The following is a 15704-nucleotide window of genomic DNA, read 5'->3' on the forward strand; positions in this document are numbered from 1 at the left end:
GTCTATTAGACACTTCTTATATTCATTGTCTCTCTTTATTTATAGTTTGCTAGTTACCACCTCTTTATTAATATATTATTTTGTCATTAAATTAAATAATTCATTTATAAGTGTTTTAGTTTCTTTTTAGTATTTGGATCCTTTTTTAAAAAAACAAATTGTATCTTTAGTAGTTTTTAGGCTGAAATAGTTTGTTGGTCCCTGTAAATTAGCGAGTTTTTGATTTTGGTTCCTTTTTTTTTGTATGAGTCTCTATATCCCGCTTTTTGTGTTGGTTTTAGTCCCTAAAGTCAAAGTCCGCACGTTTCCTGTGGATTTTACCTTTAAGGACTAAAACCAACACAAAAATGAGATATAGGGATTCCGACAAAAAAAATATAATGTCCAAAATCAAAAACTCGCTAACTAACGGGGACCAAAAGACTATTTAAGCATAATTTTTATAATGATTTTAATATTTTTAAGTAAACAACGTAAATTAGTTATTAAAAAATGAGCATGTTAAAAGTAGGAATAAAATAGAAAAGAAAAAGACTACAATATAACAACCTTATTAATTAAAAGAAGAGAGTAAAATATACAAGTATATCAAACTAAGGCTCATGAGTCATGCATCAATCATGAAACATAATCATACAAACTTAAGAATGGTCATGCATCAAGCAAATATTGCTTGAATTTATTTTTGCATAAGCAAAATTTTATTATTATTATTATTATTATTATTATTATTATTATTATTATTATTATTATTATTATTATTATTATTTACTAGTAGTAGTAATAGTAAAAAAACTAAAATTACAATTGATATAGGCTATCATTCCAAACGAAATCAAACATGTAATCAACAAAAGATATCCTAGGAAAAACCACAAGTAGCAATTTTTGAGTTTGTCACAACCTTAGGAGAGGCATATCGAAGGAGCTCCACATATTCATGCTCAAATTTAGTCATATGATTCTCTTCCAAGCTTATAATCGCATCAATCCCGTTCCCATCTTTCCTATCCATCAAAATTGTGAAATTCTTCCAAGGACAACCACAAGTAGTAACCCATGTTGGTTTTCCCCATCCAAAATCTACTTCATATATTGGAAAATTACACCAACTACTAAAACCAATCCCATCTTTTGTCTTAGATTTAAGATCTATATTTTTATTCAAGAACTCATATAACAATGAAAAATTATTCCCTCCAAATAATTTTGGATAAACGTCACAAAATTCTGACAACCCTTCTTTTATTTTGCAGACAACATCTTTCAACTCCATTTCCTCATTATCAGCGAACATGGATGACATCCAGACTATATTTCCCACACAATTTTCAGACAATGGAGGAATCATTCTTTTGCGAAGGTCTACGGCCATTTGAAATGAGAATGTCTTGAAATTTAATCCCATTGATGAAACTGCATGCTTGTAAATCCAAGCTTTTACAACTAGGACTCGTGAGGGATACAATACTGAACCAGAACTTGCCAATTCCTTGAGAAACTTAATTATTGAGGGTTGAAATACAAATCTTTTACACACCATATTCTTTTTTAAATTGAGAACATATTCTGGGAAAATAGGTAAGTTTTTTTGAGGAAAAATTGATGCTCCTCCCTCAAGTAAAGGAAAGGGTAATATTAATAACTCTTCTCCATTTTCTTCTTCTAGTTTTTGATTGATAATAGCCCATTCCTTCGCGAAGTTGACAAGTGTGGAAGCATCTCCACATTTGTGATTCATGCAAATACTTATAGCCATTCCTCCACATTCAAAACAATTTATTTGAATGGCTACTAAAGCGTAACTCGAATCTGTCTGTTTCCATTGCAACCCGTCGGCGAACAAAGAGTTCAACAATTTTTCTTCCGGGTTTTTGAGGATTTCTGATAGTTTATTTTTTATCTTTGTCACCAGAAACGACACACCTTGGTCATTACATTCAATAGTAATTCTATCATTCAACCTGCCAGCAAAAATATAGTATTTGGATAGAACATGAGATAATGATCTTTTGAATTGTGATATTTTTAAGTTTTGGTCACTGCTCTTGTTTGGGTTGTAAAACAAGAGTAATGGAACATTACAGACAAACATGTTGTCTATGAAAGAAAGTGGATATATTCTAAGGTGAGAAGGAGTTGGTGATGAAGGTTTGATAATTTCTCTAGAAACTCTTTCAATCTCCATAGCTATTAGGTTCAATTGATTTACTTATGATATCACTGAATACATTGATATTACAAGACATGTATTTATATAATGTATGAATTAAGAGCATATCTAAAATAATTAATTACAAGTGTTTATATATATAGTATATGAATTATGACCATATCTAAAATAATTTAATTAAAGAAAGTTAAGGCTTTAAGGTCTGTTTGTTTTGTTTTTTATAAAGATTTTTATAGTGTTATATATATATATATATATATATAATTTATAAATTAAAAAAAATCAAATAAAAAATTGGTTTGAATAGTTATTTTATTTATTTTATCATTTTATTAAAAAAAAATTGGAAATCAAAATTTCAAAAAATCACTTAATTTTGAAGATATTTCAAATAGTTTTTCATAAACTCATTTTTTAGAAACAATTTTTAAAAAAATTATGATTTTGACTATATTTTTATATTTAATAATATATATTTATCTTATAGGATATTAAAATTAGTCTTTAAATTTTAAACAATAAATACAAAAAACTTATAATATTTTGAAAAATATTTTTCTATAAATCATTTAAAAATATATAAAGAAAATAAGTTTTTTTAAAGGTAAAGTAAACCGGTCTTTTTTTAAGTCATCTCTCAGCTTCTTAATTCAGTGGTTGATTAATCCAGTAAAAGAAATAACATTACAAAAAAAAAGAAAAAAGAAGATAGATTAATAGGTAATATTAATCAAAAACTAATTCAAAACGTTTTTAAAATAAAAGAGAAAAAATAATGATTTGAATAATTTATCGTAAGTTGAATTAATTTACTTTTTTTATTCATGAAAATTTTGATTTGAATTATTCTATTTATAGGTACAAAATATTATTTTTTTACTCTTATTAAAATAATTTTCTTAAAAAGCTAATCAAAATAGATATTTCATTTTCATCATAAAGTTGTTTTTTATTAATCATTTTAAGAAAAAAGTAGGAAACAAATTTAAACAACTAAATGTAATGTCTCATATACGATATTTTGTTAAAGGCAAAGATAATATATTAGAAAAGGATAAAAAATTATAAAGGAGGGGGGGACAACACAAACTAAAATTCTGTTTTTTAGAGAATAGATGTCGAACACGATACTCCGACAAGATAAATCGGAACCATTAAAATAAGAATTACTAGATGATGGAGCAGAAAAGCAATAAATAACATAATCAATTGTTTATCCAGTCGGTGAAACTACATCAACATTTGGGGGGCTGAGTCCACAACCCAAGAAAGGAAAATTACTTATTAGTAGTTTAATACAATTAGTCTTACAAGTAACAACAAACGATATGTTATTCAATGCCTTTTCGTAATACTATCCGATGACTTTCTATTTAGAGCATCCCCACTAAACATGAGAACCTACTCACTTTCTTCTCTATCACAAAAGTAGTGACAAGGGAAAACAACCATTAAACCTTAGTGATCAACTTCAATCTTAACAAGATGAAAAAATGTTGGATATTACAACTCAACTAGACAAACCTTCTATTCCAAGTTATTGAAACATAGAGGTGTACATAACAATGTTAAATTTACAACTCAACTAGACAAACCTTATATGTCAAGTTACTGAAACATAGAGGTGTACATAAAAATAACAAGGACTTTTGTAAACCCTAGCATTCAAAAATATTTAATGGTAATGCTTGCTTTCTAATGTTGGTTTGAGCTATTTATATAGCAAAATCATATAATCATATTTTTAAATCAATAGAACTAAAACATAATTTAATCTTCTCAAAAGATTCTATTAAAACGTAGCAGTCTGGCGCCTGTTACACAAGGCTCGGATGTCGTACAAACATGTTAGAGCATCCTACCCAGTGCGTGTCTCTTTTGTAAGCTAGACTAACCTTTAACACTTAGACAATTCTCCAAGTTGTTGTTTTCTAAATGTAGTAAATCCAAAGGGCCAAGCCACTAGGAACGACAAACTCTCCCTTTGGGAAATTGTGACGAAATAACTCTTCAAGATAAATAACACTTCTTCCATGAGAACAAATGACAACTAGTGGATGTATTGGATCTTCAGAGCATTTCAGCAGTAGCAGTTTCCATTTATCATAGTTAACCACCACCAACAACAAAAGTCAGAAGCATCAACATTCAAATGCTTACATATAATCCATTTAGTAAACCAAATAGATAATCATGCAATCATTCATAGACTTAATCATGCATGAATCTAGTATCACATAGTTAGTAACATATAATCCTACTAACTAACTGTTTAAAGGTGTTTTTGGTAAACAATCATGAATTTGAAATTTTGTGAGATTAACTCAAAAAATCTCCAAAGCTATTTGTGTAAATGATTTGTGTAAACACACGCGCGTGTGAATTGAATGTAGTCGTCGCTTGAACAAAAACGGTGTAGAAAAACACTTGAAATGAAGTCATGTTATGATGAATGATAAGGTTAAATGAAACAAATGACATTAAGCAAAGCAAAAATAAAAGTACATGTTCCATTTAAGGAAACAAAAGACAAATGAGAAAGACTGGACGCAGATACATACATGTTTCTCACTTGACTATTTCTCTCTTTGACTCGGTTACTCTAGTGGTATGGAGAGTATGTATGAAATTTTGCGACCTCTGATCCCATGTATGAATATGCTATTTATTCTATTTACAAAGTAATTGTCTATGATAGTTAGGACCCCGAAGGGGTTACTGCATTTACTCCACGTTCAATCTTCATGTTTCGCTAGTGTACTTATGTGTAATCCATGACACTTGTTGTTCATAACCCACGTTTGAGTTGTAACTACATCCCACTTCTTCACGAACCCTCGATGTTAACTGTCATGCTACGAAAAATAATAGAGCTCGCACACTCGAAATACAACATAGTCGCCACTGAATTTTATTTTTTCTAATAGAAAGGGAAAATATCAATAAAATCCAGAGGGAAGAGAAAAAGGGTAATGAAGTCGGTTATGCAAGGGAAAGGTATGATCATCCCTTCATATTCGTTGTACTCAACATGAATCATTTTTATTTTTATTTTCATGGAAGGGTGTTATTATCTAAAGGTTACTTGCGATTGGTTTTAATTAGGGGAAAATAAGTTTTAAATTAATTTGCTCGACAAGATTTTGAAACTTTGTGCCTACATATTCCCATAGTGCAATGAGAAAATCAAATCTCTATAGTTCGTGGGGTAAAAAATTAGTATTTGCTGGTTGATTTTAGGGAACAATTTTATAATCATATCCTAAAAGTATTTTGATGTTAATTGTTTGATCTTGGTTCAGATGCTCTAAGTTGTAAGTTTGACTGCTAAAGAATGGATTGTAACAATTCTTTTATGAAAAGAAATTGTTGTTTGGCCTAAACCAAGGACAAATAATTATAAAGGTGGTGTTAGAACCAAGCACAAAGAATTGTAAAGGTTTTTCTAAACCAGAGGTTAACAAGGCAACGAGGGAATAAGGGTTTGCCTAATCCATGGGATTAACAAGGCAACCAGGAATAAGGGTTTGCCTAAACTAGAGGGTTAGACAAGGAAAATGAGAATAAGGGGTTTTCCTAAAAATGGGGATTAACAAGGAAAACATGAGTAACATGGGTGTCAAAACCAAAAGGAGTTATGTTGGAACCAAGAGAGAATGAAATGTTATTGATGTTGGTTGCTATTGAAATTAGTCTGAAGAGGAATGTTTAGACAGGGAGCTATACAAAAATACTTGAATTATTTTGGGAGAGAGAGTCTACAATCCCTCCTTTTTCTTCCTTTTATTAAGAAAATGATGTTGATTTGAATTTCACTAAAGTCTATGAATGGAGGTGAATACTTTGAACAACTGGGTCATGCTTCATGTATCCAAAGATATTCAGAATGAGGATATGAGTGCTCCCTCTCATTCTTCTCCATTTATTAAGGCTCATAGCCAATAATTTACATCTTATTTTGTTAAGTATTTTAGTTTACTTGCAAAAAGAAATTTTAATCTTAAATGAATAAAGAGAGAGATGTGATTGAAAGAAATAGGATATCGACAATGGAGGAACAAGACTAATGTTGACTTTCATTGATTAACGTATCTTTCTAGGGTTTTTGAATGAATATAATTTTGACCTAAGGGATCATACATGGTACAAGTACTAAGTCCTTCTAATTCAATTAATTAATCAAATGATATTAATCAATTAATTGAATAAAGAACATAAGGGAACCTACAAGAGATTATATGTCATGCTAATATTAAAAAGAATCAAGCAAGCATTATGAATTAAAAATAAAGAAATGGAAAATAAAAAAACAAAGTTAATTATATGAAACCCTAAATCCTAATCTAACCTTAATTAGGAAATTTGATTCCAATCTAGAAATTAACCCTAGTTTAGAATTTTAATCCTAATTAACTAAAACTAAACTTAATTACCACTAAAAGGAATTTTTATGTATTTATAAAAAAGAAAGATAAAAATATCAAGGAACTTGCTAAGAAAAATAAATAAATAATGTTATACTCTTCCAAGGGGTGAGAAAAATGAAAGGGAGTGTGAATAGAACTAAAGGTGCATGGTCCATGGTTCAGATGGCCCAAATTAATTTTGTTTGTTTTTTATTGTTTCAGCGGGGTGTATCAGGGAAAAGAAGGTGAAATATAGCAAAGGCCAATGTGCCTAGGATCCATCCCAAGGGAGATAAATCAGAGTGTGGAAAAGGGAAAGAAAATTGCCTCATTCCCAACTCACTCAGACACATTCAGTCTCCTCTCTCTATCATCTAGTCACTGAAAATCGCTCTGTCGTTCCAGAAATCGCCTTCGGCGATGGCGGAGCTCTGAACACCACAAAACCTTTACCATTTTGATTGTATTCCTCTCCTATATCCTCTTCCAACCCTTGTTTATTTAATCTACTCATGGACCTTTCCCAATCCCTAAAGCCCTAAACAAGACCTAATTGTGAACAACTTAAATTAAAACCCTAAGTCCATGTGTAATCATGCAATTAGGGGTAGGATGAGACTCAAAAAGCTTAATGTCATGGTGTGGTATAAAAAATCATAAGGAAAATAGAATGAAGGTTCATGTTTACCTATAAGGCAAAGGAGTGCCTTGGTAGTTGTTGATGCTGCACTTGAAGATGACGAATGAAGTAGATAGAAACCCAAAGATTTTTGATTCCCAGGAAAAAATATTTTCCTAATTCCTTCCTTTCTTATTAATCCCTTATTCTTCCTTATTCTCCTTTTTGATTTTTTTGTGAGTGTTGTACTTGTGTAGGAAGTAATAGATGATGATAGAAAATTAAGGGTGAATGGGAAACGAATCAGCCTAGCCTCATCCCATACAGAGATTATGTGAGGAGGATTTCAACATTCTTTACTGAGGTTGACTTCCATCATATTCCTCGAGATGAGAATCGGATGGAAGATGCTCTTGCTACACTTGCTTCTATGATTGTACTAAGACTCTGGAATGAAGTCCCCAATATTATTGTGATGCGCTTGGATAGACCAGCTCATGTATTTGCAGTAGAAGAAGTAAAAGATGACAACCCATGGTATTATGATATCAAGTGCTTTCTCCAAAATCAGATTTACCCGCATGGGGCATCTGTTAAAGATAAGAAGACTTTGAGGAGACTATCTGGCAGTTTCTACCTCAATGGCGATGTGCTTTATAAAATGAATTTTGACATGGTTCTGCTCAGATGCGTGGATAGACACGAAGCAGACCTGTTGATGACTGAAGTCCATGAGGGTTCATTTGGTACTCATTCCAATGGACATGCCATGGCAAGGAAGATGTGTAGAGCAGGCTACTATTGGCAGACAATGGAGTCTGATTGCTGCAAATATGTGAAGAAATGCCACAAGTGTCAGATTTATACGGATAAGATTCATATTCCCCCGACATTTCTGAATGTGATTTCATCACCATGGCCATTCTCCATGTGGGGAATTGACATGATTGGCATGATAGAGCCGAAAGCGTCCAACGGTCACAGATTTATTCTCGTAGCCATTGATTACTTCACCAAGTGGGTTGAAGCGGCGTCGTATGCTAATGTGACCAGGCAGGTAGTTATGAAGTTTATCAAGAATCAACTCATATGCCGGTATGGTGTGCCAGACAAGATCATTACTGATAATGGATCTAACTTGAACAACAAGATGATGAAAGAGCTGTGTAGCGAGTTCAAGATTACGTATCATAATTCTTCTCCCTATAGACCCAAGATGAATGGGGCTGTTGAAGCCGCTAATAAGAACATCAAGAAGATTATCCAGAATATGGTTGTTACATAGAAAGATTGGCATGAGATGCTGCCATTTGCTTTGCATGGATATCGTACATCTGTGTGCACTTCAACAGGGGCAACCCCTTTCTCCCTTGTATATGGCATGGAGGATGTGCTCCTAGTAGAGGTGGAGATCCCATCAATGAGAGTCTTGATGGAAGCCAAGTTGACTGAGGCTGAATGGGTTCAGAATCATTATGACCAGTTGAACTTGATTGAAGAGAAGAGATTGACTGCCATGTGCCATGGTCAGTTGTATCAACAAAGGATGAAGAAATCCTTTGATAAGAAGGTCAAGCCTCGTGTGTTCCGAGAAGGTGACCTTGTGCTCAAGAAAGTCTTGTCTTTCGCGCCCGATTTCAGGGGCAAGTGGACTCCAAACTATGAAGGTCCATATGTTGTTAAGAGAGCCTTTTCAGGCGGTGCTTTGATACTTACAACTATGGATGGGGAGGATTTCACTCGTCCTGTGAATTCAGATGCAGTCAAGAAATACTTCGCCTAAAATAAAATAAAAAACATAATAGCTCGCTAAGTTGAAAACCCGAAAGGGCGGCTTAGGCAAAAATGAGCGTCTCAGTGGATTGAAAACCCGAAAGGGCGATCCAGGCAAAAGTTAGAGACATAAAAAATGAATTTTGAATATATATCCCGCTAGATTGAGTACCTCACCCTGGGGCAATCTAGGCAAAAATTAGGGATTTGACAAGTAACTGTGTCCTGACAAGACTTTGTCCTACAGCTATCATCTGTCAAAGAATTCCACTCAGTCATCGTCAACTGAAGCTTCAAATACATCGGATTCAGGGTTGGCGGAGAAATGGTCATTATGTTCAATGTAGCCCTTTTCCAATATATATCACCAATTTCAAATTTGTAAAGATCCATGGAGTCTTGCCATTTGCAGACTACCATTCCATCAAATAAATTTGAGCCTTTATCCAATTCTTCGCACTCGTATTTGTTTATGTTCAAACAAATATTTTTGCATGTCTTAATTGACAAATATCATTGTTTTGAATAAATAAAAATTTTCATAAATTGTTTTTAAACAAAGTGAACATTCATAACGAAAAGGATAATTAGGACGTCTTCAGTGCTCTCCCAAGGATAATATGATCTCCAAAAGGGTAAGACATTTGTTCATATTCCCAGCATACATGTATCCTCTTCATTATCTTTCAGGTTGTCTCTTGCGCAAGTGCAGAAGAAGGGTAAGCATCGCCAAATTCCCCAGAGAGTCTGGAGCCTTGATCCCTTTTTGTTGGGAGGAGTATGTCTCTAACAGCCTACCAAAAAGTTTAGAGTTTGGCATTAATCTTCTAACTCCTCAGTAAGGCTGGATTTAGCATTTGCGTTATCAATTATATGGTTGTCATCCCTTGGTTGGATAGACCTAAAATCCCTTATAAATTGATAAATTGATATGCTATCTTTTCGAGGAAGTTGGTCTTCCCTCATTGGACTTCTCCCGCAGAGTGAGCAGGAAATCCCCAGCACGAGTGGAATTCTTAATAATTTGGTTTGTAGCTTATCCTCAGTGGACTCGCCTACATTAATCTCCAGCAGGATGGGCTTTGATCGTCCTCAACATCGGATTTTATTCCCTGTAGATATCAGTGTTTCCTTGTTTCTGTTGCCCCCATCAGATTAGGAGTCTCTCCGGTGGGCCTGGTTTTCTCTTTCGAGATGTAGTACCGGATGTTTGTCCATTGATTCCTGGACTTGGTTGTGTTAGATATGTCTGTTTGTCAGCATGCGTCATACATAAACCACGCATATACATGCATAGCTACAACATTCAGATATTCATGTTGCATTCTTTGCCATATATCTTTGTTTGTTATCTCCTGCTATTTGGTGATGCATGTTTTCCTCAAGCAGATGTTGATGTTTGATCTCTCCATATAGAGTCGGCCCCATAGGCAGAAAGTGTCTACCCTTCTTCCGTATTCCCCACCGAGTTATATTCTCGTGGATGATTGTTATTTCTGTTTCCTTCCAAAATATGTACTAGGGATGGAATTACTCCCCTGAGTTATATCCTGATTGGGTTGAGTCTTGTTTCGTTGTGTCTCTCTAGTTCGTTCCTAGTTTGACTCCTCTCGTTTTTTTTCCTTGCACTTCCCCATAATTTGGATGAATAATTGCTCAGTAACCAGTAATTGTCCATCTTTTCCCCGGCGGGACCTGTGGTTTTCTACCCAGTAACCGGTAGATGTAATCCCCTCTTTGTTGGTTATCTTTATCTGATATTCGGTATTGATATCCCTTCATTTTGAGTATATCTCCCAGTAACCGGTGATATATCTCCCGGATCATTGATTTTGTCAATGTATCCCCAACGAGTCATCTCTCATTTACCCTTTTGTTGGTAATGATTGTTTCTCCCCTTGATTGGTCATCATTTTATACCCAGTAGCCGGTATCCCGATGTCCTTTCTTTTCGGTCGATTTATCCTTTATTAACCCAGTAATCGATTGTGGATAATCTTCCATGCGAGTATGTTATCTATGTTCTGCCGGTAATAGATAATATATCTCATGCGCTCTTCAGTCGAAGTCTTTTTCTTCCCCAGTCGAGTAAGATTCGTATTTCCTTATGGAATCGGATGCCCATCCTGTAATTGAGTTTGCTTTTTCAGCCCTCCTTTCGGATGATAAGTGTCTTGGAAATATTCCCAATTCACACCTAGTTGGTCACCTATTATATGCCCAGTAACCGGTATCCCTGGTGTTCCTTCCTTTTTGCTCCCTATTATGACTTTTGTCCCATGTGGAGTTAGATTTTCCTGAGTTGAAATGTACCTTTTCGGGTCTTCCTCAGATGTTTTGGATAATTGATATCTCTCACCCTCATACCGGTCTTAGATTTTCATTCTCCCCGAGCGTGTTGTTCTCTCACCCTTATACTGGTGATTTTATCACATGTCTCTTTGAGCTTATTACCCAGTAACCGGTAATACCTCATTTTGTTGTTTCCTCAACTGAGTCCTCTTTGGACATTCCCCATCTGAGTCTCTTGGTGAATTTTCTCAGCCTGAGCCTGGATTTTTATCTGAAGTATCCTTTGTGGATAATTTCGCTGTATTGGCCTATTCCCTAATACATGCATCTTTGCGTCAGATCGAGTCTTTCCATTGATTTATTTTCATGGAATCCCTTCGTGTCTCCCAACAAGTTGTAAGTCGTGACCTGCTCACGCATTTTACTCCCCTTTACTCCCCCAGAGTCTCTGTCCCATTTATGAGTGTATTACTCATATGGATTTTCAGTTTTTCCTGATTTCTTCTCCTTTGTGGACATATATCCCCACAGAGTATTACCTTTTGCATACATACATTTGCATCATGAGGTCTCTTATGGACCAAAATTCGTCTCTTTGTTATTATTTAAGTCCATTCTACCTCGTCGAGACGAAGATTTTAACCTTCACTTCTCCGGCTAGAATGACCTTAAATAGGGGCATCTTTAAGACCCCAATTTTTGACCCTAAGATCCCTCATGGCATCATAACATTGCATTTGCATCTTGCCTCAAGGATCATAGCATCTTGGCTCCTAACCTTTGGGTGGGAACACTTGTGAGTTGGTTTGAGATCACCAAGCATGCTTGAATTGTATATTATTGCTTTCCTTACTTTGATTACTAACCAAAAGCACAAAAATATGTCATTAACATCTTTTGTTTTGTAGCTTGAGCAATCATAAGATCCAAGGCTCCCAAGAGACCCTATGCTCATTGATATGGCCAGGTGAAGATGAAAGCAAACATTACAATGGTTCACAAGGCCCTCATCCATCATATATGCCTCCCAAGTATCTAAATTCATCATTTTGATCAAAGCAAACCAAAGGGCTTGAGGATTGTTTCCCAAGGAAACCCTAAGTCATATGTGCATCAACTATGCCTTGCTCATGAAGCAACCTCAACCCATGATCAAATACAATCAAGGGAAGTTCTTTAATTCATCATTTCATGCATATTTGAGATTATTTGAGTGTCCTCAATCATCAATTCATCAAGATTTGAGGCATGAACTTGAGAAGTTGATCAGTCAATTCATCTGACTATTTTGAAGTACATTGAGACCTAACTTTTAATGTGTTTGTCAAATAGAGATTACCCTAAGAGAAACAATGTTCTTAAGAACCATATGAACAACTTTCATGTTCATCAAAAATTTATTTGAATCTTGGAAGGTCATCATCCATTTCAAAACATTACAGGTCATTTTGACTGAAACCCTAATTTTGGGTCAACTTTCCAAGAACATAAATCATTCATTTTTCATGATTTTTAGGTGGGATTAAATGCGTTGGAAATTTTAAGATGTCTACTTAATTTGTTATGTTGATCAAATTTTCATAATCCTAAAACAAATACATGTGATAATGCAAAACATTATAGGTCACTTTGGACCAAAAGCATTGAAATATGAAAAAGTCCAACTTCAAGTGCACATACCTTTCTCATAAAAAATCCAAATGATGCAAAATTTAAGTCCAAATATATTTTCTTGAAAAGATCTACAACGTTGGTGTTGAAGGGTTTGTCATTTGGAGCTTGCATCATTGAAACAGAAGGGCTTGAAGTTAGCCCATTTTGGAAATTTTCACATACACATGTTTTGCACCTTGCACTTTATGATCAATTTCCCAATTCCAAATGAAGTTTTTTTCAACATAACAATTGATCATAATGTCAAGATGTTTCCAACCATTACCTATAAGGCCATTTTCTATTTTTGGAGAAGGCATTTTCGAAGAGGAGAACATTTTGGTGCATTTTTAGAAACTTGATTCAAACTTTATGCATGAGCCAAATACATCTCATCTGCACGTCCAAAACCTATTTGCTGATGTTAAGCTTGCTATTCCAATTAGATTTGGGCCCTCCTTGCGCCTGTACAGGCCCATGCATGGAGGCCCTTATCATTCATGCACACACTTTGCTCATGCTTGCAACTCCCATTTGCTATAAATAAGTGTGCTAGGCTTCATAATTTGATAACCTGAAGGCACCTGTTATGATGCACAACTCCTTCCATAGCCATACCTAAAGGAATTCTCACTTTCTTTTCAAAAATTCATATATGAATTTCAACTTCATTGGTTGATTTTCAAACTCATAATTCCTTGACCTTGCTTCATCTTCATCTCTAGATCACACTGCAAGCAATAGCTAAGAGAAATCATGCTATGCAGATCCACATTTCAGAGGTTGCTACACAAACTTATCTTCTTCGAAACACCTTGATTATAGCTTGTTTTTTGCATTTATTGGTTTGGCTGAAGTCCTCTCATCAGAGGCAATTGATTTATGCTTTGAATTTTGAAATTCCATTGAGTTCAAGATGAACACCATCATTTTCAACCTCTGATTTCTATCTCCATGGAAGTCTAGAGTGAAAATAGATGGCACAGGGGTGATGTACATCACCCCAGGTTTCCATTGCTGTATAGATCGCCTCATTTGGTGAAGGTTTTTTCTCTACAACTCTCGCCGGAATCCCTGGCCTCGTCGGAGAAGATGGTGGTGTACACCATCGTCTGTTGACCCGAATGAATCCTAGCCTTTGGATCTGATTTCCAGATCTAATTTGGTCTCTCCATTCTTATGACTTTTTTAATGGTCGTGTGTATCTCATTGACCTTGGAGTTTGATGGACACGCGCATGTGGATTGTCTGATGCGCCAGCTTAATTAATGAGCTTGGATCCAACGCATCACGTTTTTTCTCATTTTCTATTTCTGATTTTAATTTCCATTTTATTTCTTTTATTCCATTTCATTTCAAAAATCATATCTTATTCATTTAAAATCCAAAAAATGTGAGACCAATTGCATTATTTCTCTTTTAATTTCTAGTTTCTAAAAATGATTTTTAATATTTTTTATTTTATCATTTGATATTTTTTATGAATTTTCTCTTTTCTGGTTGTTTTTAATTCATTTTAAATAATTTTCAATATCCAAAAAATCAAAAATATTTTCCTAACCTCTTTGAATGATGATGGATCTATGAAAAATATTATCTTCAATTTCTTAATTGATTTGAGATTTATTTGAGATTTTAATTCAATTAGGTTATTTTTATGCATTTTTAATTGATTAAAAATAGTTTCTGGTTTCTAAAAATGCTGAAATTTTTTGTCAAACTTTGTTTGACCTTGTTGAACTTAGGATGATCCATTTGGACTTTTCAAAGTTGATTTGAAATGGATTTGAGGTTTGACCTTTAATTGTTTATTTTAATTCAAGTATTATTTTAATTTCCAAAAATACCAAAAATATTTTATTTGTTTCTTGACTTCTAAGTTTCATTATGCTTCTATTTACTAATGTTTGACCTTGATTCCATCTATCTTTGGTCAATGTATGTTGATTACTTCATTTGAATTTCCATTCATGTTCCTTCTTATTCATCTCCTTCTTCATCTTTTTTTCTTTTTTTTTATCAATGAGTTAAAGATTGGTGGTTAGCCTTGATGAATGGGAGGTTTAACCTTCCTTGATTCAAATCTAATTCATCTTGATCATAGATCAAGTGAATGGCTTTGCATTAAGGATAGGTTGCTTCCTAATCAAGCAAAGAACCTAAATCAATACAAAATCATTTCTCATCTTCTTTTGGCATGACAAGTTGTAGGAGCTTGATTCACTAATCAAGATCTCTAACTTGTGTTGTTGCCTATATTTTGATTGACCGGCCTCAGATAGGTGTGACTACTACATTAGTCCACTTACGATTGCTTAACATAGCGTTAAATTGCCTTATGGCACACTAACACTAACAATTGACCATTAACATTTAATTCTTGCACTTTACATTTATGCAATTTAATATTCTTGTACATATTATTCATTTGCTTTTGCCCTTTGCTCATTTGAGCACATGTTTATGTTAATGCAATTTGCCTTTTTCTCACTTGAGCACATAATTGTGTATATACTATTGTGCTTGTGTTTTGTTTTGATTGTTGTGAACCAAATGCAAATGGATAAAAGGACTTAGACTTTAGGACATTCCCTATGCAAAAATGGAGTGAAAAGGACTTAATGTTGAAGATGAATTGGAAGGACCAAATTTCTAAACTCACTCTTGTCCATTCTTTGTTTGCATTATAGAACTTTTTGATGTGTGTGCTTTTGTGCAAGGGATTCCTATCGGAGCCCAAATTGAAGAACCATTGTCATGTGCATCTAAAGTGAGAGATACAAGAGCC

General features: G+C 34.1%; 1 protein-coding gene across 1 annotated transcript; it reads right to left on the reverse strand.

Annotated features, from left to right (window-relative positions):
• Window positions 1-667: 667 nt before the first annotated feature.
• Window positions 668-2211, reverse strand: LOC127132561 (stemmadenine O-acetyltransferase). Its single transcript, XM_051061516.1, has one exon. The coding sequence runs from the start codon at window positions 2186-2188 to the stop codon at window positions 863-865; it is 1326 nt and encodes a 441-aa protein (XP_050917473.1). The 5' UTR covers window positions 2189-2211; the 3' UTR covers window positions 668-862.
• Window positions 2212-15704: the final 13493 nt, after the last annotated feature.

The sequence above is a fragment of the Lathyrus oleraceus genome, chromosome 3, assembly GCF_024323335.1.
Source record: "Lathyrus oleraceus cultivar Zhongwan6 chromosome 3, CAAS_Psat_ZW6_1.0, whole genome shotgun sequence".
NCBI lineage: Eukaryota > Viridiplantae > Streptophyta > Magnoliopsida > Fabales > Fabaceae > Lathyrus > Lathyrus oleraceus.